Raw genomic sequence first — 24,119 nt, 5'->3', positions numbered from 1 at the left:
TGCACCTAAAAAAAACAGCACCCACAGATATGCGCAGAAAACGATTTTTTAGTTCGCATGTCCTGAAAATTGATTCCAATAATGCCACTTTCTTATTATTCCTATTTTTCAAGTCGATGCAGACTATTTTTTACAGATAACTATGTTTTTGATATATTATTTTCCACTTTGGTTAATTTGTGTACATTAAGTTATTTAATTATGATTCAAGGTCTGCTAGCGCAAGGCAGTAAATCTAGTCTGACAACATTGTGTCTCACATAGATTCAGCCTATGGAGAGCTTAAAAACAATTTAAAGGTAAAACGCATCAATGTCTTGCAATCTCTTCAGATCTTCTTTGCCCTTGGGAAAACAAGTCTCGTGTATCGCCTTAAATCTTGCTACAGTATGGGCCTAGTGTAAATTTATGCTAAAAGACAAAAAGGCTCGTAATACCACGAAATGTTTCTCCAGTGTTTTGAAAAGTGTGGTTATTAGCAAAACTGTCTAAACGAGCACTAGGCGTTTTTGAGCAGATGTTTGTGTCGAATTGGTAAACGGTGTGGGACCTTATTGACCAGGGTGGTTGTAGTATTGCGCACTGCCAACTCAGAAGGACCGACAATTCTCGAAACAAGAACTTTCTAATACACTATGTTGAGTACTGTTGTTATATGATTATTATTCATCATGGGTTTAATTAAAACATTAATGGGTTTTGATTCAGTCTGTCGGACGACGCTCGAAGGGCACTGTTAAAAGAGACGGCCATCCTTTCCAATAAGACGTCTGTCTCTATCTGTCCATCCTTTTTCATTAGGCCTTGAAATGCCGTGTATCTTGGTCAGCTACTGACCAGATTAGTGGCATAAAAATAGAGTGGTTAAGAGATTAAAACTAAATACATATTTCTTGTAATCAAGCACTAAACCCAATAGTTTATATAAATCATTTGGAAACTTAAAAGCAATATTCTTAAAAAAAACATATCCTGCAAACGGCTTGTGCTGTTGTTCCGCGTTTTGTGAACCCCATCGTTTGCAGTCTAATGTGGATGGTGCATTTTTGTGGTCATTGTTGTTAGTATTACAACGACTGATTACCTGTGCACGGCTGTCAGGGCACCGTTGGGAGGCGTGTGTCCATCTGGAATTCTGACCCAGCGCTTCAGCCCAGCGTTTTCTCTCCGACCAATCAGGAATCGCGGAGATGTGAGGGGGTGGTCCTGACGCGGGGATTTTGCGATTAAACTGAAGGAGCGCAATTTAAACCTACAGCCGAGTACATAGAGCAGAGAGGAGCTGAGAGTCGCTGCACACCGAGAGAGCGAGGAGAGCGACTGGCTAGAGAAAGACAATCGGGATCGCCCAAGGAGAGTCTGCACCTTACAAAAGCGGAGAGAGAATGAGGAGCAGGAGCATTTCTGTCTCGTTTTCTGTGCAGCTAAACGCGTGAAAGCTGAAGAAACTGGATTTTTTTCACCCTTCAGAAAGAAGACAGCTGACGGGACATTGCTTTCTGAAACCCCGTTTTTTTTTCTCAGTTTTCTCCAACTTTACGTTTCCAAACCCGCGGCTGTAACACACCCTGCAAAGGACGGTTTTAAAACGTATTATTATCAATAGTTTCCTGCTAGTGCAAAAAGGCAAACATTCTCTGCCTGTTTATAAACATCCTATCAATGTGTTTCTTCTAATGGGTTCATTTACAAGAAGGATGAACGATCAAATGACAATGTCTGCGGAATTGTGAACGCCGGGGGTTGCTTTACTCGACTTTATTGTTAGAATTATCTTTGCGAACATTCATAGCTTTAAACACGCCTGGTCTCCTCTTTTGTTCCTATTTCAAATCCCCACTATCAGAGCTTATATGAGTGCAGCTTTCAGTCCGTCGCTGATGATGATGCAGCGCCCTTTGGGAAGCACTACAGCCTTCAGCATTGACTCCCTGATTGGAGGTCCGCCGCAGCCAAGCCCGGGACACTTTGTGTACACTGGCTACCCCATGTTTATGCCATACAGGCCGGTGGTCCTGCCGCCGCCACCTCCTCCGCCTCCGACCTTGCCCCAGTCCGCGCTGCAGCCGGGTCTCCCCCCGACGCACCCTCACCACCAGATACCCAGTTTGCCCAGCAGCTTCTGTTCGAGCCTGGCTCAGGGCATGGCTCTCACCTCCACGCTCATGGCCACCCTGCCTGGCGGCTTCTCCTCCTCCCCGCAACATCAGGAGGCGGCGAGGAAGTTTGGCTCCCAGTCCCTGCAGGCAGTCTTTGACAAGACGGAGGACGTTCGGCCGGATGGGGACGAAGGCAAGACGTTTCTGGGCAAAGATAACGCGGTGCTGCCGCCGTTCCAAGCCTCCGAACCTCTGCAGTCATCCATAGGTGAGAACTAAAAATAAAAAGACGTATTAGACAGAAAGGTCTCACTTCAGGTGAAACTTGTTAAACTACTAGAGGCTATGGATTAGAGGTGTCTTAAGTAAAATTGTGTAAACGTTAGAAGTATAGCATACATTTTTCAAAATTCTAGCCAGGTTCTAGTCTGAAAGCATACTCTATCGTGGATATCATAAAATATTGTAGAATGAGCGTCGTGTAACTGTAAGAATGATAATAAATACGACAGGCTAAATTCATGTTGTATTAAATCTGCTTTCAAGTATTTATGACACATTCATCCTCAGATTATTGGTATGGAAGTAATTTGATTTTCGTTGCAAGTGAAGCGCGGAGTATTTGATTTTAAACTGGACCTACCTGTGTTCGAAATATGCCTTGTATTTGCGACATTTAAGGAGGATTGCCAATAAAGTCCTTATTTAAATAGAATCGAAAACAGAAAGAAAAGTACACCTTGAAAAAAGTTTAGTTCATCACATTTTGCTGTGTCAATATTATTTTAGAAACGATGTCCCAATATTTTACATCAGAACTTTGTAGCCGAGTGAAAAAAGATACGCTCGCCATTCAAGGTTTTCATTCTGAAACGGAAAAGGCACCTTAAATATGAAATTGTGTTATTAATTTCTCATCAACGTTGTTACAAAAGATATATTCGCCGTCCAGGAACACCTTAATATAAAAATCCTCTTTTTTTAAGACAAATTGTCGTTTTGTACACGACACGCATTTTTGGGGAAAAAAATAAACTTTGTGCATAGTTTAATGAACTATTGAAAATGTTTTTAAATTAAACTTGTCACAATATTGCAATATCATTAAGGCTGTTTTCAAATGAATGAAAAGCCTCCCTTGAAGGCTCAAGAATGTAATGACATTCGTTTCTAATATCAAATGGGTTTATTGAAGACTCGTATCAACCTTTTGAAGGCATTCTGCCCAGGGCGAGTCTAATGACTGAATTCTTTCAATTGAGAGACTTGGGGAACGCTGGCGGAAGCTAAATGTCTCGTTATGTAATTATTAGTAAGATCTGGTGTAAATACGAACGGAATGAAACGTAAATTTCGAAAAGTATTAAATGGTTTAGGGTTTAACGTCGGTACTTCTAAATACGTTACGACGTTTAAGGTTGAGAACTTAACACTGAAGTGTTCCGAAGAAAGTTATAAAATACACATAGATACAACAAACAGGCCAGAGTGTTTACAAGCGTTTAAACAGTTTGAAAGCTTCTAACGGGTTCCAATATAGAGGAGGCACTGGAAACTGTTTTCTATAGAGCATATCTTCAGAAAAAGTCTACAGATTAAATCCTAGCCGCTAGTACTAAATACAAGCCGCTACAGATTAAATCCTTAACATGGTCATGCATTTCTAAGGGAAGAAGCTATTTTTTTCCTTGTTTAATGTGTAAGACAAGCGATTCGGCGCGATTTACCACACCGTCCTTAAATGCTAATGCATTTGTGTATTTCATTTAGATAATTTAAGCAACAGTTGTGTTCAGGAGACCCATCAATCAAAGAGTGCTTTTGCAACAGCTGTCATCCCAATCCGTGTCAGCTCAAGAATAGCGTAATTTTAAAAAGTCACTTCAAATTGACATTGACATTGCGGTGTAAATATTTGTCTTCATTTAAGAAGTGGGAACACATGTATTACTTTTTCCACAAAATATGTTAGAAACCAACAAATATGTTTATCATTAGTGCTATTGAAACAATTTAAAATAAAAAGGGGGGTTTAAACTATCTTGTACCCAGCATACTTTTATGTGGGCTATTTTCTAAATTTGACTTCAAATTACTGAATGTAGCAATTAGCAGGAAAAGACAGTCATGCATGAAGTATTTGAAATCCTTTTCTCATAAAGGGTAGCAATGACTTCAGTGGATGTACAATAAGTGAACACTTTCTTTGACATCGGAATACATCGGACTAGAAAAGGTTTAGTTTAATGCTATCCATAAACTGTACGCAATCATAGGGTGTGGAAATTTCGTGTAATATAAGCACTTTTTGAGGTGTAATAAACAGTGTTATCTTCTTTTCCTAAATTTCCCCCAAACAGCCAGAGCACAGAGCAAAGACGATACGAAAGAAGACGATTCCAACCGAAAGGACGAGAGTTTTTCAATGGACAGTGACTTAGACTACAGCTCGGACGAGAATGCCGCCAGTCAGACTCTGTGCCAAAAGGACGACGGAGATCCTACTGGACTGGAGGAGAGCGGTCACGGGTCAAACGGCACCAACAGCACCACATCCACTGGTAAAAACAGGCGGCGGCGGACAGCTTTTACCAGCGAACAGTTACTGGAACTGGAGAAAGAATTTCACTGCAAGAAATACCTGTCACTCACGGAGCGCTCACAGATCGCCCATGCCCTCAAACTGAGCGAGGTCCAGGTCAAGATCTGGTTCCAGAACAGGAGGGCCAAGTGGAAGCGCGTTAAGGCCGGTAACGTCAACTCCAAGACTGGCGAACCTTCCAGGAATCCCAAAATAGTGGTCCCCATTCCTGTTCACGTCAGTCGGTTTGCAATAAGGAGTCAGCACCAACAGCTGGAGCAAGCGAGACCCTGATCCACCCTTTCTCCTGTAGGACTGTGTTAAAAAGGACCAGATGGCGAATTAGGTTAAATACAAAGAAATGTAAAAAATATTTAAAACAATGAGGCATTATTAAACTAAAATAATTAAAGAAAATATCAAGCAGTTTTGGAAATAGATATCCTCACGATGTCGGTAGCTATATTTGAAGAGCTTGTTCATTTTATGTATTAAAAAAATCTTTATTATAACCGTTTTTTTCTGATAAAGATTCCCAAAAATAAAAATTAAAGGAAATATTTCAAGTTATTTATTAACGATCTCTCTGTACATACATATAGCCTATATTAAGGAAGAGCTGTGACAGTATTCCGAGACCAGAAACAGAATCATTTTCTCAGTCTTCAGAGTAATAACCAATCTGTTGTGCATTCCTTAAAACCCAAGGAAAGATTGAGCAGATGTATTTTATCTTTTTTTGTGGTTTTCTTTACTGTTCTTATGTGCTGCTTAAGTAGTGGATTAAGAGTGTATTTCTGTAGGCGTCCAAAAAATGTGTAGTCAAAAATCTGACTACCTTTGCTGACCATTAAGATTCATGAATTCGTTAAAAGCGGGAGGAAAACCGAAAATCAGTTAGAGTGCGCCCACTGAAACACACTCTGCCAGGTGTTGAGGTTGTCTCTTTCTCTTCTTAGTTCTGATTAATGCCACGTATTTTTTGTTTGCTTGACAATTTGTACATTAAAATTATTTGCATATGAAGATTTTTTAAGACAAGGCACGGTATTAATTTATTTCATATTGTGCAACAATGTATCTAATTTCTCATATAATTTAAGAAGCTTTCAACCAGTCTTGTGTGGATTAAAATGATCGGCAATTATGCATATATCTTGTCAGCTTGATTTTTTTTTAAAGAGACCTAGAAATTTACAACAGGCGCTTACTGATGCCTGAATTCTCACTAAGCTAATTATCACACTAATTTCTCACAATACTTATAGTCCTATCTTGTAGGTACATTTTTTTACTAATTTCAAGCACGTATTAAAAAATTGAAAGTGTCTTCAATGAAAAACTTTATATTTAAAATATTTCTAAACAAATTAATCAATATCTATGTATATCAGTAGTAGTCAAAAGTCACAGCACAATTCTAAAACAATTAAGCCATTCAACAAAGGTACGCAATAAGCTACACCACTGCTAAAGAATGATACCATATTTTGTACGAAAGTCAAATCGGTGTTAAGATTTTAATAGAAAACGCAAAATGCTTAAACCAAATAAAACGTGTAAGTAATTTAGGTGTAGTCCATTAATCTTAATTATTTACATTTTCTTTTTGGATTATAAGTATACAAATGTGCTAGGACCATTAAGATAAAGGCTGGTGAAATTCTCAAAAACGGTCTGAGAAGTTATTTTGCTGTCATAGTTTGCTTTCATCCCAAGGAATTAAACCTGACCTAGTCGCATAAAGGCGAGTACAAATTCAAACGTCACGCCTTGATGTGCTGAAGAGTTGGTCTGCCACGACACTCTTTACGTTGTGACAGGGGGTGGGTAATATTGCTCGTGTTAAATGAAACTCAAGGTCATACAGCGTGATGACAACTAATTTTGCCCCAGTCAAACGTCATCATTAAGAGTGCTTTTATCAGCGCTGATCTCCTGTTTCACCTTGCACTCGCCCTCGTGGTGGATGATGGAAACATGACAACAGCAACACCCTGCCCGCGCCAGATGCGTTCGCCATGGCCAACTAGATGGGCTCCTAGTCGCAAGATCTCAACAGTTAAAATCTAGAAAATTCTAGGTGAGGAGACGCAGACATTTAAGAGGTCAAAGACGATTTGGGGGGTTATCATCAATAGCAGCAATAAGAAGAACACACCCCACACATAGAATTAAAAAAGAGCCAACTATCTTGTTGTACTTTCCGAACGTTTTCACTCCTGTTAAACGACCTTATAATATGTGGCGTTTTCAAAGATTAGATTCATAAAAGCAACGTTCAGAGAACAACAGTTTCATTTTCCTTAAATTCCTTAATAATAATAATAATAATAATAATAATAATAATAATAATAATAATAATGCGTTTTCATAGCGTTTTTCATTCTGAAGGATCCTCTAATCATTTTAACGTTTCAAACTAAACGAGTCCTACTTTTCATGTTTTCAAAACGATGGTTGGTGAAAGGAGGGAACGGGATTCATAAAAATATCGGCAAATACTTATTTTTAATACTAATATTTAGTTTTATTTCACGATCTGTACTAACGACGTACACTCTACCTTTAGGAAAGTTTTATTTATAAACTAGACAGCTAAGCAATCGTTTGTTTAAAGTTAAACTTTAATTAATGGCCTCGTTTTTATGTAATGAAACTCAATTCAAAAAGAGTTCAATAGATACTGTGATGAATATCGGAAGCGCCGAGGTCTGTTAAAACAGGAATATTGATCAAAACTAATACTTCAAACATTTCAAGTGTTATTTTTACGTTTATAAACTTTGTGCTTTTTTCAAATGGGAAACACATTAAATGGAAATACGAAAAACTGTAAGTGTATAGCTACAAAACCAACTAAAGCAACTAGAACTGACACCACATAAGCCCAAATCGTCAACACAATGTCTCTTCATCTACATCATACAAAGTTTTCTTTTCAAAAACTGGTTGTCTGAGTCGAAACGTCACCAGTCACCCTAAAAACCAGAGAAAACAAGGGTGCTACGTTTTTATGTTCTTACTGTCTACGCTGGTACTGTATTTTAGTTTAAATGATTTAACAAAGGATTTAAAAAATACTTTACGAAACGCAAGTATGAATACAACATTTTGAAAAGGGGCATTTATAGTTCGACCACTGACTTGTGATTTAAAAGAATTTACTGTATAATAATATCAGTTGGCTGGCAATACCTATGTATTTTTTTTATCACGTTCTCTGTAAAATCACTAGTGTATTAAGCATGAGCTACTCTTTATCATGTTATCCTTGGCTACAAAATACAAATAGCACTTAGACAAAACTGATTTCAAATGAGATGGTATTTTAGGATTTTCCGGTCACAATCGTGTGAGCTAGACCAATTTACATAAAATATTAGAAGCACACGTAGCGGTGGCTGTAATTACTAATTTGACTAGTCTGTCAGGGATCACTCGAAGAATCCCATTGGATTGCTAATCTGTACATGTATGAATGTAAACATCCCTAATGTTAGCGCAAGCATGCCTTTAACAGTTCGCTAATAAGAATATTTGCTGCCTGAACCCTAATGTTTCTAATGCTGCAGCAGTGTTTTTTTTATAGGAGTGCAAGCTTGGATGGCAGCCCTGTCTGACAGTTGTATGCTGCCTGTTTGTGATAGTTTTAACCCCAAGGGCATTTGCGCTATGATCGTACACAGGATTTCTTACAAACGATATAAGTTGCAACATGTATGACATCTGGGAGGGGGGAGGGGGTCGTTACTCGTGTTCTCTAGCGCAACATCGATGCTGCTCATGTTGGTTTGTACGGCCAAACTAATTGTTTTAGTTCATACGTACTGTATATCACACATACAAACTACAGAAGAAAAGAAACAGGTCAAGACAGACTGTGATTCAGACACAAGATTCCTTTTTGGTGTATATATTATTGTAAGACAGCTTGCTGATGTGATATGTGCATGTTTGAAGAGTTTACACTAATGGGTTCTTGTATAGAATCTTAAAGAGAAGTTACTGGGACACTCCATTGGCTTACTATGGGCTTAAATCTACTTGGCTCTTTTAAAATATAGTTCTGTAACCTGTCATTTATACCGTCATGAGACAAACAAATCACTTTAATAATTTCTTTCTGTCCAGATCTCTGTGCTACATAGGCTAATACACATTAATGCTTAAATATATTCATGAAAATACATTCTGTTTTAATTGTTTGAATTACCCTTTATTCTATTTTTTATTAAATCAAAATACTAACCAGTGATTTCTACAGAAATGGTCAATTATTGTAAAGCCAGGATTTACGAGCAGAGCTCACATCCTAGGTGAGCTCTCTTGTCAAGGTAATAGATGAGCTCTAATCACAGACTCTACAATTAGATCTCACATCGTCACAATCCCTCTTCTCTCAAGGGGAGATTGATGTTCATTTGTATTTTCAGATTCCCCTATTAGTTTTGGCTATCACCCTTGCCCATACTATTTTAAAATTCTCACATTATTATTATTTTTATTATTATTACTATTATTAAAGAAGTAATAATTCTATATCAATTAGATTGCAATGGTACCATTAATTAAAATAACTATAATTGATTAAACTGGTAAAATCTGTTTGACAATACGTAAAAATTAAATAAATACATACACAAAAAGCATATATTGATTCATTCTGTCTTAATTTATTTACTGTATTTTTCAGTGTAAAGCTGGGAGGGTTAAAAAAAACATCTTCTCTTCTGCACTAGTTAAGGATTAACACAGAGACATGGTGTTTCTGACATTCTGATCAGCATCATTACTATGGATTTTTTTAACTACGGCATTCATGGGATCGAATATTGAGTCCGATTAAGCGATGGGGGGATGTAGAGAAAGAGATGTGTGTGTGTGGGGGGGGGGTGTGTGTGAGAGAGAGAGAAATATCTGACAATCGTCCTGGCTCTAATGAATTTTTTTGCAAATTGTAATCAAGCCAGGCCGTCTCGGATGGCTGATAAATGAGACCCGAGGGGCCTGGCTGGGACCTCAGCTTTTCATTCTACCATGTCCCTCCTGCACTAAATTAACAGCAACTTGTCTGAGCTTCAAATTAACTCCCAATGATTAATTCTGATGGAAGGGAAGTCTGGAGAATAGCTTGTCCTAATAGGCGCTGGCTTGACAATGCAGCTTGAAATTAATACACTCACCCCCCACAACACACACGCGTACACACACACGGACAACCATTAGACTAACCTCTGGTTCCCCTCCCCTCCAACAAACAAATCCTTAATAGATTCTTATTGGCACGTGCATGGAGAGTTTATACCAATGGGCCGCACAAACATAGTCTCTGTTTCTCACAATTCCACAAGGATGTTAGGTTCGAATTTGCTGATGTGCCATATATTGTTGTTGTTAATATTGTTGGATTAGATCAATGGAATACAAGCGGATGCTGGTACTGTCAAAGATTTTTAGGAAATACTGTAGTTTACTGAAAAAAATGTTTTAGCTACAAACAGGTCATTTATAAAGCAGAACAATAGGATCAAGCTGCTGTTATATACAAGTAAGAAAGCACAGTAAATGGGTTGTGCATTTATTTAAACAGTATTTTATAACCTGTTTTCGTCCTTTTTTTCAGTTGGAGGTAGATAACGCTGGGCCACAGTTTTTGAAAGTATCCCAAAAAAACACTGCTTAAATTCTATACAAAAATATTCCATGTGCATAATACAATATTGAAGGGCATACCATAACAAACCATGATGTGTCTGCATCAGACTGATTTGCATGACAGAAACAGCTAAACTAAGTTCCTTAGATGAGTTTAAGTTAATTGTGTTATTCTGAGCCATATTGGTCTACAGACATTACAGATGTTTAACCTCCTTTAAAAAATGTTCCCCTCTTGTGCTTCACATATAACATTTTTTGTCTAACTTCCCTTATAAAGCACCCTCCCCATTTAGGTTGAATTTTTATAGATCAGTAATGTGGAAAATGTGTCTATTAGAATCAGTAATATGTCAAGTAAGTTTGTAAGTGTTACAGCATTAAAAAGAAGTACTATCCACAGTTCTGGCAGAAGAGGTAGAACTGTTAACAGAAATACAAAGAATTTGAAAAAGAAAAATAAATTACTATTTTCCAGTATGTAACCGAGTGGGGAAAAAATGACAAATTTGAAAACAAAAAACAAAGGAAAGGACTGTTCCTAATCCAGTTTCTTTGAAGGAGCTTTTGTAGAATCTTGCATGTGTTAAAAAAATAATGAAATTTGTATCTGGTGAACATCATGTCAAAGTCTAATGTACACTGGTGATTTTTTTTTACCTGAATCATAGGTGTTATCACAGATTCAATGGGAACTGTCTTATGTGTGTGATAGAAATGCAAGTATTACAACCAAGCTGAGCCTGTGTCCATTTACAAGACTGAAAGTTGTGAAGATCACACACTGTAGTTTCTAGCTTGTTTGCTGAATGACACTCACTGGCTATGTTATTGGGAGTTCCTACTTATATACGTGTACTGTATGTATGGCACATTTTTCACTACAATAGTGAAATGTTTCAAGCAATGTTTCTTTTTTTGTTTTTAGAGTTGTGTAAAGATTTAGTACTTCATTTGAGATTAGTTTTCTGCCAACAACTGAGAGCCTGACAAAGGCCTGCAGTAGATGTTTCAAAGCTCTTTCTTATTTTCAACCCCTTAGCAGAATGACAGGCCAGACATTCAAAAATCCTATACTCTAGTGGAGAGGCCTTGACAACAGCTTAAATGCGCTCTCATTCACTGCTTAGGCCTTCAGAGGAGCCAGCTGCAATAACTTTACCAACAGATCATAAATCTGAACTGCGAATCCTGGATGGCCATAAACTTCCTGCCTGTGAATAATTTCACAAAAAAGCAATTATTTCGATCAGCCCAGGGAAAAGAGATTGTTTGCATTCATTACAACTGTTACACAGACGGATAAGAACATAAGAAAGTTGACAAACAGGAGGAAGGCCATCTTAGGCCATCTTGCTTGTTTGGTTACTAATTAATTAAAACACTGGGAACCATAAGACAGCATGTCTGGGTATCTTGTTCCAGACTCCCACAATCCTTTGTGTAACAAAATGAATTGGTTTTAAATCCATTTTCCCAGCATTCCCCCTCGTGTCTTCTGGTTTGTGTTTCACTGTTGATTTTGAAGAAGATCGCTGGGTTGATGTTGTGCTTTTGAGGTATTTGAATAATGGAATCAGGTTCTCTCATAGTGTTTTCTGTCCGAGATTAAAATAATTTTGTTATTGAAGGTATAATGTGTACTGCCTTTTCTAGGAAACCTGCTCAATGCCCATGTTCAGGACAAAGTTAATCTTCAACACCACAGTGCTTCATAGAACATTCCTTTAACTTCAGTAATGTGTCTATTTGCTCTTCTGTATTCATTCCAGAGCTGTCACACCATTTTCAGGTAACACTTTGTTTTAAAAATAACACATAAGGCATGTAATTTGTACCTTAGTACTGAAACACAACTTATCGAATATTAATAAACAACTAATACATGTATAAAAAAAGTCTTCGTACTGAAACTTGTAGGACATGTATTAACAATTAATTAGTGATAATAGGTAATAAGTACTTACCTGGGCTTATTTCAGGTGTTGCCTTGCAATTGTTAAGTGGAAGTATGTCACAAATAAAGAAACGAAAAAACACAGATGACATACAGGTTACTGTAAGGAAATAAGAGATTGTTTTTCTTGAACCAATGTGTCAACAATGTGCACAATATTATAAATTAGGTCTTACTAGTGCATTGCACAATTTTATCTTTGCATTACTGCACTTCCTCTCTAATTTATGAACTATGTTTTGTCTTTTCTATTGCATCCGCATTGTCTAGAAGACTAAAACGGTGTGAAAGAAGGCAAACCTGTTTGAACAATTCTGTACACAGATAAGGTAGAAAATCCAGTGAAGAGATGGAAACTTATGACACAAGTATTAGATTTAATCAAAGCATAAAAAGCTCTCTAAATTTCAAACTGGAGGATTGTACCAATAAATCAGCCAGTAAAAGACCCGGACTGATTTCACTCACGGAGTTACTAAAAAGACCACCTTCTGTACCATCTGCTCAATGTGTTAAGTGACTAAGTCCATAAAGAGCATGATTCAGGATTATTTAATGGTAATTTCAAACATCAGATTATACTTTTTACATAAGCCTAACACAGGTTAATTACTACAACACTGTTTATGTTGGGAGAGGGGGCTCTGGACAGATTGAGGTGTACATTTCTAAGCTGGGTTTATAAAATGAATCTGGCAGCGATTTGCTTGGCGAGCCTGCATCTTTGGAATTACATTCAACCAAACGACCACTCCTGCCGGGCTCCTGTCCTCCTGAATTAGTCTGAATTATTAACACACCCTGATCTGCCAGTTCATGCCTCATTTGGGGGTCCTTCTTGCATTCATAATCACTTTCGTGCCACTAAGAACCTTTCACTAGTGCCCTTCTTTCACGTTGTGCTCTTGTGAAGGCGCTGCAACAGTCTCAGTTCTGACCCCAGCTAATCTCATACATCCCATCCCAGTGTGAACAAAATAAATGCAGAAACCTCAAACAAAAAATCTCTCTCACCTCTCACTGGATCTACGCAGAAGGTCAGATGGGGAAGTGTGGTTTCCTGCACCGAGCTGTAAGACCGGGTCTTTTAGATCATGACTGAACACCCTCGACACTGCACTCGTTGTAGTACAATCTCTGTCAGGTGCGTTTCATAGCATTGAACCTGTTGGGTTGAAATCACAGGCCTTGAAGGTGTTTAAAGTCAACAGTGAAAATACCCTGCCTTACAAAGAGTGGGCAATATCACTGATGAGCATGCACACACAAAAGCATGCAGACATTTGGCACCAACACGGCTATGAATCTATCAAGGCTTCTTTAAAAAAATGTAAATGTATCATAGAGAGATTGCTGTCTGGAATGACATATCCAGAGGGCTCATTTTATGCTTACATTTGAGTTGTTCCTTGTTAAACCACAGAGTACTAAATACATTTAAAAATAACTTATTATAGAAGTATAGAATTGTGGACAATCAGATGATTGAAAGGCACAAAGTAAGCATTGCTTTCTACATGCCAGTACAGCCACATCTATAGAACCATTCTAAAAGATCACCAAAGGTTCAGTTATACCTTTAATTTTGTGGTTTACAATAACTTTGTATTTTGTTTCCAAGCATTTTAAATAGCTGTATATATTTCCATGCATGGGCAAGTCAGACCGACTCAGCTCGGCTCACAGCAATAACATCCTATTGCTGTTCATTGTTCTTCACACTTAAACTACCCTGGCTGTATGCATCTCTAAAAGCTCACCTTGCAGCTCTCCCTGCTCCCATTTTCTTTCTCCGGTTGCCTTCTCCTCCGTCATGGACCACGGTTGAAAGGATCTCCAATTGTCAGGATCCCTGCTCTCTCCACACTCCGCTCCAAATAAAATCCAATCATGAAGCCAGAGCAGTTGGGCTGGATTGGAGGTCTTTGCAAGTTGAGCGCAAGAGCAAGACACTAATATCAGGCTGTCTTCTGAATGTTTGTTTTCAAGAAGGTCACCATTTGATTTGTGTGTTTGTTTCACTGTGGGGAAAAAAATGCCTACAGTGTATATCATAGGTTTAGTGGGGAAAGAAGGGCATGGGTACAGCAAGTGCTTAGTTGTAATGTTCTTGGTAAGGAAAGCCAAGTAGGAAGTACTCTGCTGGAAACTGTCTCTTCTGATCGAAACTTGCTGTGAGACACAGGTACCACTCTCTAGCTGGGGGTTTTACTCACAAACTCCTGTCCCTGAACTGCTCTTTTTCCTGCCCAGAGACTCTAATCCCTTTATTGAATCGACTTCATTCAGCCCCAGTGTCCCATTGTCCGGCGCTGCTCTGTGCTTTGTGAAACTGACCCCCAGTCCCTCGCTCACCCCCTTCAGCCCCTCTGCAGGCTCCTGCCCCCTTCTTTTGCTCCAGTCTGGAATTACAAAGGATAAACAGAGATTACACTGGCATTATCCCATTAAAGTCTCCTCTCTGCAGACACCCTTCTCTAATGCCTTCATCTCCATGCTGCAGACTGGCCAAACAGAGGAAGCTGGATGCTGAATATTTCAATGAAGTTACGTACCACCCCATCTTTTGGAATAGAAATGTGTCTTTCCATCCATCAATTTTAACTGCTCTGTCCAATACAGGGTCAGAGGGGAGATGGAGCCTATTCCAGCAAGCAATGTATCTTGCATGGGACACCAATCCAGATACAGTATGTGTCCATGAGACATCTAGTTATGATCACTTTTTTCGATGCAGCATTTATGATGTGGGACATTTGGAGCAAGTACTTTCACTTAATTGATCTCTATATTATATTATTTTTAAGTCGATACAATTCTGAAAACATCGCCTTAAACTACTAATATCAGTTATCAGTTAATTATGGCTGACACTTAAGAATAGGATCACCTGTCTTTATTTAAGAATTCTCAGATGTACAGGTATAGAATTATTTTGTAGGGATAAGTAAAAGAAAATACTTCCACACATATTGAAGGGCACTTTCACCACGTATCAATGACATAACAGATTCAGCCACAGCAAACAAGAAGTTCATTAGGAGAAAAAAGGAGCAAAATATTAGATTAGCCCAGGTGATCTACAGATTTACATAAAATAGAGCATGCGCTTCGTATGCTGAAGAACAAAACTGACGTCAGAATACCCCAGGAATAGGCAAAAAGTCAACGTGGCTGCAGAAAAACATTTCAAAGATTACAAAAAGATTTTATAGAGTTCAAAGGGTCATGTGGTTCGTTGTGGCAAAGGGATATGCATGCAAATACTTATTTTTACATTTGGAAAGTTACTTTGAATGTGTCCCAATACTTACCATCACTTGAAATCACTGGGCTGAACACAAAGTATGCTTTTGTGCTAATATAATCAAATACATGCATGGAATTACTCATAAACATATTGTAATTATTATACATATTAATCTCATGATCACAAATACAAGTTTCTTGACTGTGAAGCAAAAATAACACTTTTTAACTTTGTCCAAAACAAACTGAAGGAAACCAGAGTATGGAGGACTGAGACAAAATTTAAGAGAAATCTGTAGAAAATGCATGACAAAAGTTTAAAGAAGTACTTCTTGAAACACGAAGATGTAGATTTATTCTATGAGTAGATTAAAAAGTTAGAAATCATTTGCCCAGCTGGTCTGATTAGCTACAAAATAAGGAGAAACACAGCACTTTATAAAACAATTAAAAAGAACATCCTAACAGTGAACAGGGAAGTTAAACTGACTACAATAAATTGCAAACAAGGGTAAAATAGGAATAGTAATTGCAAGAGATAAAAATAAATATTGCAATACAGTCTAAACTACAAACTGCCAAGGATGAAATGAGGGTAAACAGATTAAACAGAATTAAGGAGTGCTACAGGTATAGCAGATATTAAAAGCACTTAAGATAAAGAAATCTCCTGTGCCTGCTGGTATTCTACCAATTGTACTTAAAGAAACAAGAGATGCTACTTATTCACCATTAACAAAATGATTCCCGTTATTCAGGACATGGGCAAAACCCATTGACTGGAAAATTGTTACTGTTGCACTCATCCTTAAAAACACTGAAAAAAGTATTGACTAATAAGTCTTACTTCTATTGCATGCACATTAATCTAAACAGAAATCAGAGCTAAACTAGAATATCGTAATAATAGTAATGGATACAAAACAGAGTATACAGGTATGGTTGGTATATAGATTCTGGTATAGTTAGTAGTTTAGTTTGCAGATGCTACCAAAAGAGGAGAATCGGAACAAACTAAAGAGGATACAAAGGAAATTCAAAAAGACTTAAACAAAATTCAAGATCAGAATAACAACTGACACATGGCACTGTTGACATGCGCAGTGTTACATGCAGGTTGCAGAAATGAAAACTACTAATCTAAAATTGCAATCAAATGGGCTTAAAAAAGGCATCTATGAAAAAACAATTAGACATTAGGCATTTTTGTTGCCATGTCATTGTATCTGAGGGAGCACAATAAGTAAGGCAGTACAAGGATATACAGTTTGAAGAGTATAATTTAAATCAAGGGATGTCATGTCAAAATTACATATTGAACTTAAATGACCTCATTTAAAATTGTGTAGAATTTGGTTACAGCATTAAAAAAAAAAGATACTGCTGCACTGGAATCTGTCTAAAAAAACAGTGACCAGACAAGCTAAAAGAAGGAAACTGTATATATTTAACAGAACCTTTTTAGAGCTGAGCAATTGGGCCTAATTGTCTAAATGAAAAATCAAAATCAACAGCATTGACAAGGACAGCCCAATGGATTCAGTATCACATGGAAACTGTGACAAAAATGCATTTATACTAAGAACAAGAGGCACATTTTTACACAAAGGACTGTGAGGCTCTGGAACAAGCTATCCAGCCATGTTATTGACGCCGATACCTTGTCTTCTTTCAAAAAATGTCTGGACAAGACCTTCGGATCAATCACCAATCGGCAACCAAATGAGCTAAATGGACAAAATGGCCTCTTTCCATCTCTGAGTTTCTAACGTTCCACTGATTGACAGAAGTTTTAAGTTACACCTAAAATCCCAGCAGTAGTGAACAGCTGATGCTTTTCTTCCAGGAATGATACTGTTGTCCTCTGCCTAGCAAAATTTCCTAAAAAGACATCCCCTCCCCCCCCACCAAACACAGACACATTAAGAAGCATTATTTTCTTTATTGAAAAGAGACACATTACAGTATATGACTCTCTCTGTATTAGGCTTCGGTTTTCAACAGAGTACTGTACAGCTGACACAAACTCAATATAATAACAATAACAACAATGACAATAATAATAATAATTGACATACTAAATTGTAACTGAGTAATACAAAATTGGAGCCAAAGGAAATTCATTGTTTTGTTACAATACAAACATAAATAATGTATTATAATCTTGAACTGATGTACAACATGAACATTTGACAAAAATGAGGTAATTAAAAAAATCAATAAACCAAAAATCATGTAACAAAACAACATAAAATCATAATATCAACTGAGTTTCTTTAATAATTCTTTACATCTATGTACATGCAATGACAAGCTGTGTGGAGTGTCTGTGAGCAGACTTTGCAAGCCAGAGAAACCAATGACACAGGGACTCCATTGTAAACAACATGGTACGATTTTTCTGTACATATAAATATTTTATTGTCCCTCTCATCCCAATATAGTGTTTTTTACTTCGTTAATGAATTTCCCGCCCGTGCCTGTCAGAGTTGAATAACATTTTTATGTTATGACAAAATGTTTTCTTATGCATTGAGTTTTCAGCAGTAGCTGAAAACAGAATATACTGTATTAACCAGGATGATAGGGCAATATTATTCTAAGGAGAAAACAATTTAAGATTAAAAAGCCCTGGACTGGAAGCAAGTTCAAGGGGCAATGCACTTCTAACATCCTGCACAACAACTGTCTAGCGCAATTTGTAAAGGAAAACAAAACTCACTATACATTAGGCCTGTTCAAAGTCTGTCACATTTGTGAAGGGAGTGTCTTTGATCTTATAGTATGTCAATGAAAAAATTAAAAAAGATTCGGTATCATTTTGCACAGATAATTTGGAATCTACAGCTCTCTATGAACATCTTCAAAGGTGCACTAACGTGTTAGAAAGTGATATAGTGATTTTATTCATAATGTGCCCAGACACAAAAAACATGTCCGAAAAAACATACGTTTACCAAAAATCAAGGATTTCAACCAGTTCAAATTTACTAATGCCCAGGAAATTCCTGCATGTTTTATTTTTAAGATAGCTATGATTTCTGCAATAAAAGGAATTGCTGAAATCTCCAAAGACAGTCAGGCTTTGAAGTGGTTGCATTTAGTAATAAAATAGCAGTGCTGCATCAGCAATTAGTTATATTACAAGCAGTCTACGCAGAACCATGTGGATCTTTGTTCACAGAAAAAAAAAAACTATTTTATGTCCATGATTCCGAAAAGAATAGTTGTAAGACAAAGTTGAGGAAAGGTTGCATTATAGTATGAATGTCTATAATGCATGAATATCAAATGTCCAGAATTCCCTTAATGTGTACAACTGTACAGAAGTTAGACTACTCACCCTTTAAATGGTAACCATGAGCCATACTTATTTTATCACAGGGGTAGAGGCAAGTTTAATGCAGCATTTGGTTTCAGCTTTCTTGCCCTGAGCCACCATATTCATTTACTTACATAATTATTTCTGTACCAGCTCACGAAACCATCTATGACACCCGTCTAGAAAAATCTCCATAGTGGGACATCTAGTCTTGCACAGAATAAGAGAGGAAACTGTCTTTTCACAAAATGCTCTACTATTCATTTAAAAAAAAGTTCTCTCTTGATTTCAAGTGTTACTTTCTTATGGACTGGCTTTTACTGGACAGAAAGGTACTGAATCCTCCTGTTCCCACCTTCATAACAGAAGCAGTTACTTCAAAAGGCTTGTATCACCCAATACAAACCCCTTAGATGTCTTCTCAATGCAAATGAAAACACTTCCAGTTACTACCTTATATGGATAAGGGTGTCTAATATTTCACATTCTTTCCAACACACACACTTTTCAGTTGCATCAGACATTTTGTGTACTATTTTAGACTTAAAATTAGACAAATGTGAACGTAAAAACATTACTTCTAACTTGTGAAACAAATGGTTTCGACTTAATTTTCAGCTTTTCTTCCATTGTTACTAAAAGGTTGTGATATATATAAACTGCTACCTGTAATGATTTCTAAACTTTTTTATTCCTTAAATCATATTCCGAATTTCCACTCCATACTTCCACACTCTTCCGAACAGAATGCCAACCAAACCAGATGACGTAACAGCTTCTGCAATGTCTACTGAAGCACAGCCTGGTAAGAAAGAAAAAGTACAGTGAAACCAGCTTTCTGAGACCTGATGGAGAAGAGCTGTCCGAAAGAAGCATCTTGTAACCAGAAATGCGGACAAGAAAAACACGTGTCGTCTTCCCATTGCTTGGTTTACCAAGCATGGGAACATTATCTGTGGCAGGTTGCTTTGTGTACTTTAAAACATTGCTTTCGATTACTCAAAATATATAAAATAAAACTGTCTGTACAAAATACAAAAATGTCTAGGTCTATACAAAAATAAAGTATAGACAAGGCCTGATATTACACATTTGTATCTGTAAAAGAATGGTTTAAGACCATTTCAAGTTTCCAAGCGCTCTCCAGCAGTAATATCTGTGTGCAACATGACATTTTCTTCATGATGATGAGAATGCAATAATACCTGCTGTAAGTGATTCAATGATTAGTGCTGAAGCCATTCAGCATACTGCACAACTTCCTGTCCTACAGTATTTGAAAAAAAGAAATAAGAAGGAAGGTGAAGGACTGTCCCAATCAAGGCTTTCAGACCATGCAGACTTTTTGCGGAAAACACTTGGTTAACACTTGGGTAGTTGAAAAAGAAAACAAGTGATTCAATTAAATTATTAAAGAAGTATTAACAGCTCCTATTCACTGGCCTTTAGTCATGCTTAATTGCATACTATTAACACAATTTGCTCTGTCCTCGTGTACAAATATGAAATTACATCAAAGTCATTTGAACATCATTTGCAACCCTGAAGAAAACGAATAAATTGATTTCTAATTTTGAAGAGACATCACAACACAGTGGCAGATGCTTAAAAAATGACCCTTCATAAACTCCAAATCAATATGATGTCTGCAAGTTGTCACGACAGCTCGTGAAGCAAGCCTCAGGATACTGGCTGCATGGGGTTGTGCTACAGACTGACAGGGCAGGGCAGAACTTGGACTCTCAGCGTGCAGAGACAGCTCAGACGCAGAGTGTAACCTGAAGAGCCCAGGACTCTTTTTGGCATGGTGCTCAATTTTTCCTTCAACAAAGCATTCCAGGAAGCAGCAGGAAAGCCATGCAGTTCATTAGTATCTTTGTGAAAATACCTAAAAGTGACCAACAAAAGGCAAAACAACCTCTAACAATTGCCCCTGGCCATGCCCTTTCAGATTTGTACCTAGAGCTCGGAGGAACCAGTAGCGGCATTACAAAGAGATAAGAGACACAGTCCTGCTCAGGAGAAAGAAAAAGTCTGGATAAACAGGGGCAACAGGAATGTCTTGGCCTGGGCAATTCTAATCACACTCGTTTCTCAGTGGTTTTATTACTATAGCTACTTGCAGAGTTTTCAGACCTATTCAAATGGTTTTCAAAGTCACCACAAAACACATTTTAGTTTATTTTTCCCTTAGAAATCAAATGGTCTAAAAGAACAATTATGTACAGTTTTCCTTCTTTTTTTTATAAATTACAACACCACCAAAAAAGGTTTACAAAAATATTTACAGAACAGGATTCTGGAACCAGAAAAGCCCTTTCCTTGATAGCAGAAACTGGTTTAGGGGACAGAGTGGGAGACTGGCCGAATGAAAAAGGAACTCGCTAAGCAGAAACAGCTGCTAATGTTAATAGGATGCCACAGAATGACTGGCCATGTTCTTATCCCATGCTCTGCTCCCAGGTCAACATTAGTTTTATTGCAATGTCTTCTGAAATTTGAGGTGATGGAATCAATAAATATTTAGCACTTAATTAGTTGAGAAAATGAAAATTAATCTGATTCCCACTACATAACATTTCAGCAGCCGAAGCATGAGAAAACTGTTTCAGCACCTTAATGCAGCTGTCGAAAATCACACATCGCAACTTGCATAGGTATTCGTCAATCATTTTAAAGGAAAGGTCTCCACTGAGACCCCCACAAAATACTTTTATATTCTGTCACAGTACACGCTGCTTTCAAAATCTACGATAATACTGAGAAAAACAAAAAAGCTTAGGATGCAATGTCTCATTTGGGAAAAACTAAGCCTTCTCCCATCTCTGTACACGGAGAGGCCCAGGGGAACTTCACTAGCCCAGCAGACCAAGTGAAGGCTTGGGTGAGCCAGGATTGTGCCATGAGGAGCTCAGGTTTCACAGGGACTAACTGCCTTCGTCTGGGTGCTGCTTGCAGGTCGGTAGTGTATTTAGGTGTTAGCGAATGGAGAGGCCAACCGATCACTGAGGTACTTTTTAAGCATCTCCCTGACTTCTAACTCATAATGGAGCCTTCAGTCATGCAATGCTATGACACCTGTTCACAATAAGGGAATCAGTTTTGACTGCTAGAAACAAAATTAAATCGATAAGGAATTCTTCTGGAATATTGATTTTACCTATGAGTTCCCAAACACCTACTGAGTTAATGTTTACAGCAGAGAATTACTGATTTTTGTGAAGAGATTAGACTTAAAAATACCGTGGTGTCAAAATCAAAAAGTCCAAATTCGGTACAATAATTGGGAAAAGAAAAATATAAATCCCTTTGATTTATTTAAAAATACTGTCATGATGAGGAACCACTTTCTCTTTTTTCATACCGGTTACCACACCATCTCTCCTGCCATACTGGTGTGGGTCCAATTTCAAAAGTCGACCATTTAACAGTTTAAATATGTCTTTGCTAATGTATGGTTTCTGGCCCCTAAACCTTGCAACAGCATAATATAATTGAGCTGTATGATACAGAAAAATATGGTATTTTTTTACTTTTGCAGAACTTCCAAATACACCCATTGGTCCAGCACTGCATATATAAGAAAATGCTGTTGCAATGAACAATTGCCTTTAGTTGTTATTAAAAAACAAAAAAAATAATAAAGTTACACGCATGCATTCTCACTTCAGCTATGAAATGGAATGGATATTTCCAATTTCCTCAACTTTTTATACCAAAATATTTTTTTCACATTTTTTTTTGCTCATCAAAAAACACAAAACACAAAGGAAATTGCATAATTTAATCAAATAATCACAACAGTTGGTGAAAACAATGATGCGGTTTGTCTTTTCTCGTCAATAAATACAAAACTGAAATACCTGACAAAGGGCAAAGGGGGAAATAAAAAAAATTAGCTGGAAATGCTAATATAAAAGGAATGAAACAGCAGCAACTCTCAATGAAAGCTGCTCCTGAAAAAAGGGGGTACTTTTTAAAAGCACCTTATTCTAAATGCTACTTGTGGCTTTGCTTCTGCTCTTATATTTATTATACAATCTTGTCCTCCTTCACTTATGTACATGCCTGTTGCCGCTCTGCTTGCCTTGGATGAGACGGGTAGTGACTTGCTCAGAAAGTAAGAATCCAGATATTCCAGTGAGAGGCCTGGCTCTGTGCCCCTTGGCTTCCAAGCGGGACCCCACTCCTGCGTGAACCCCAGGGGTTAAAGACGAGAAGCGCGCCGTTGAAGAGAAGAGACGGAGAGCAGACTCGCCTAAATAAGTGTAACGAAGCTGGCTTTCCCAGAGCGCAGCTTATCTTCGTCGCATTTGAGGCACTCCAAGACGACAAACTGAGGCTTCTGTCCCTTTCTGGTCTTGAATCATGGTGTTGCTCTCCATTACAGAATGTGTGTGGAGAGCAGCTAGCAAGGGAGTGAGTGAAGAGGCGAAAAGGAGTGATGTCTCTCCCAAAAGTTTCTCAGGTTGTAGCTCTGTGCCTGTGAGAGGAGTGGAGTCTTCCCATCTTAGCCAAGCTAAAGCGGGACTTAAAATAACAATGTCAATAATCATGAGTGTAGGCTAATACTCCCGTGGAAACAGGAGACCTGCTAGTGTCCTTGAGAAACAAGTGTCTTAGTAGTGGTTCCAACCTCAACCTCTGAATCTTCTCCAGCAAGCTTTTGTGTTGCAGGTTTTCTTTAAAATATTTGTTTAGAGACAGATAATAAACAGATTCATGTTGCGGGAGAGAAAACTGCTCACTGCAGTACCGGAGGTCTCCTCCAGGTGGCGGCGAGACTTCCCGAGCTCAGATGATTGTGGGCATCCTCCCCCCACTACTGCTGCAGCTATTGTTGCGGTTGTTGTTCTTGCGGGACAGGTTGGGGGTGGCCATCAACGTGAAGCGCTCATCGGGACAGCCGTACTGTAGTAGCGTGTCGACACACTCCTGGCTGCCTGCCTGACGGGCGTAAGCCAGGGCTGTGTTTCCGTGGGTATCCCGCGCCATCACGTCCACGCCGTACTGCAGCACCGGGGAGAGAAAAGAAGAGAGTAATTCTCAATCAGAAAACAGCCATTAAGATCGAGTTTAAGATCACTGTGGCTACACACACATTTCACACGTTCCACAGATATTATCACCAGCACTTAGGAACCTCAACAGCATTCCAAATGTATGTCAATATAAACAATTGACAAAAAACAAAAGTTGCTCATATTTGGTTAAACACGCCTTAAAAATACAGTTTTTCTTAATTATGATGAA

At 38.0% G+C, this 24,119-nt stretch overlaps 2 protein-coding genes and 1 long non-coding RNA gene across 10 annotated transcripts in view; 1 reads left to right on the top strand and 2 right to left on the bottom strand.

Moving 5' to 3' along the window:
- Positions 1-1,208: 1,208 nt before the first annotated feature.
- On the top strand, positions 1,209-5,818 carry gbx2 (gastrulation brain homeobox 2). Its single transcript, XM_006636305.3, has 2 exons — positions 1,209-2,367; positions 4,460-5,818. The coding sequence occupies exons 1-2, from the start codon at positions 1,854-1,856 to the stop codon at positions 4,972-4,974; spliced, it is 1,029 nt and encodes a 342-aa protein (XP_006636368.1). The 5' UTR covers positions 1,209-1,853; the 3' UTR covers positions 4,975-5,818.
- On the bottom strand, positions 2,304-12,404 carry LOC138242034 (uncharacterized). Its single transcript, XR_011191309.1, has 3 exons — positions 12,306-12,404; positions 4,741-4,995; positions 2,304-2,374 (listed from the first exon to the last, which is right to left on the bottom strand). It is a non-coding gene; the product is annotated as an uncharacterized lncRNA (long non-coding RNA).
- A 10,232-nt stretch (positions 12,405-22,636) lies between these two features.
- agap1 (ArfGAP with GTPase domain, ankyrin repeat and PH domain 1) overlaps positions 22,637-24,119 on the bottom strand; it is a 237,197-nt gene continuing 235,714 nt past the window's right edge. For all 8 annotated transcript variants that reach the window (XM_015358506.2, XM_015358507.2, XM_006636304.3 and 5 more), the window contains one exon: positions 22,637-23,876. In XM_015358506.2, coding sequence (XP_015213992.1) covers positions 23,661-23,876 — 216 coding nt within the window. In that variant the 3' untranslated portion in view covers positions 22,637-23,660. The remainder of the gene's footprint in view (positions 23,877-24,119) is intronic.

This window comes from Lepisosteus oculatus, chromosome 12 (genome assembly GCF_040954835.1).
Source record: "Lepisosteus oculatus isolate fLepOcu1 chromosome 12, fLepOcu1.hap2, whole genome shotgun sequence".
Lineage (NCBI taxonomy): Eukaryota > Metazoa > Chordata > Actinopteri > Semionotiformes > Lepisosteidae > Lepisosteus > Lepisosteus oculatus.
The sequence above is the reverse complement of the archived record's forward strand: the minus strand, read 5'-3'. Positions and strand labels throughout refer to the sequence as shown.

Bases quoted from the DNA above. Each gene is read 5' to 3' on its own strand.
- gbx2 (XM_006636305.3), top strand. From the start codon at position 1,854: ATGAGTGCAGCTTTCAGTCCGTCGCTGATGATGATGCAGCGCCCTTTG. The intron at 2,368-4,459 runs GTGAGAACTAAA...TCCCCCAAACAG, and splicing joins ACCTCTGCAGTCATCCATAG to CCAGAGCACAGAGCAAAGAC.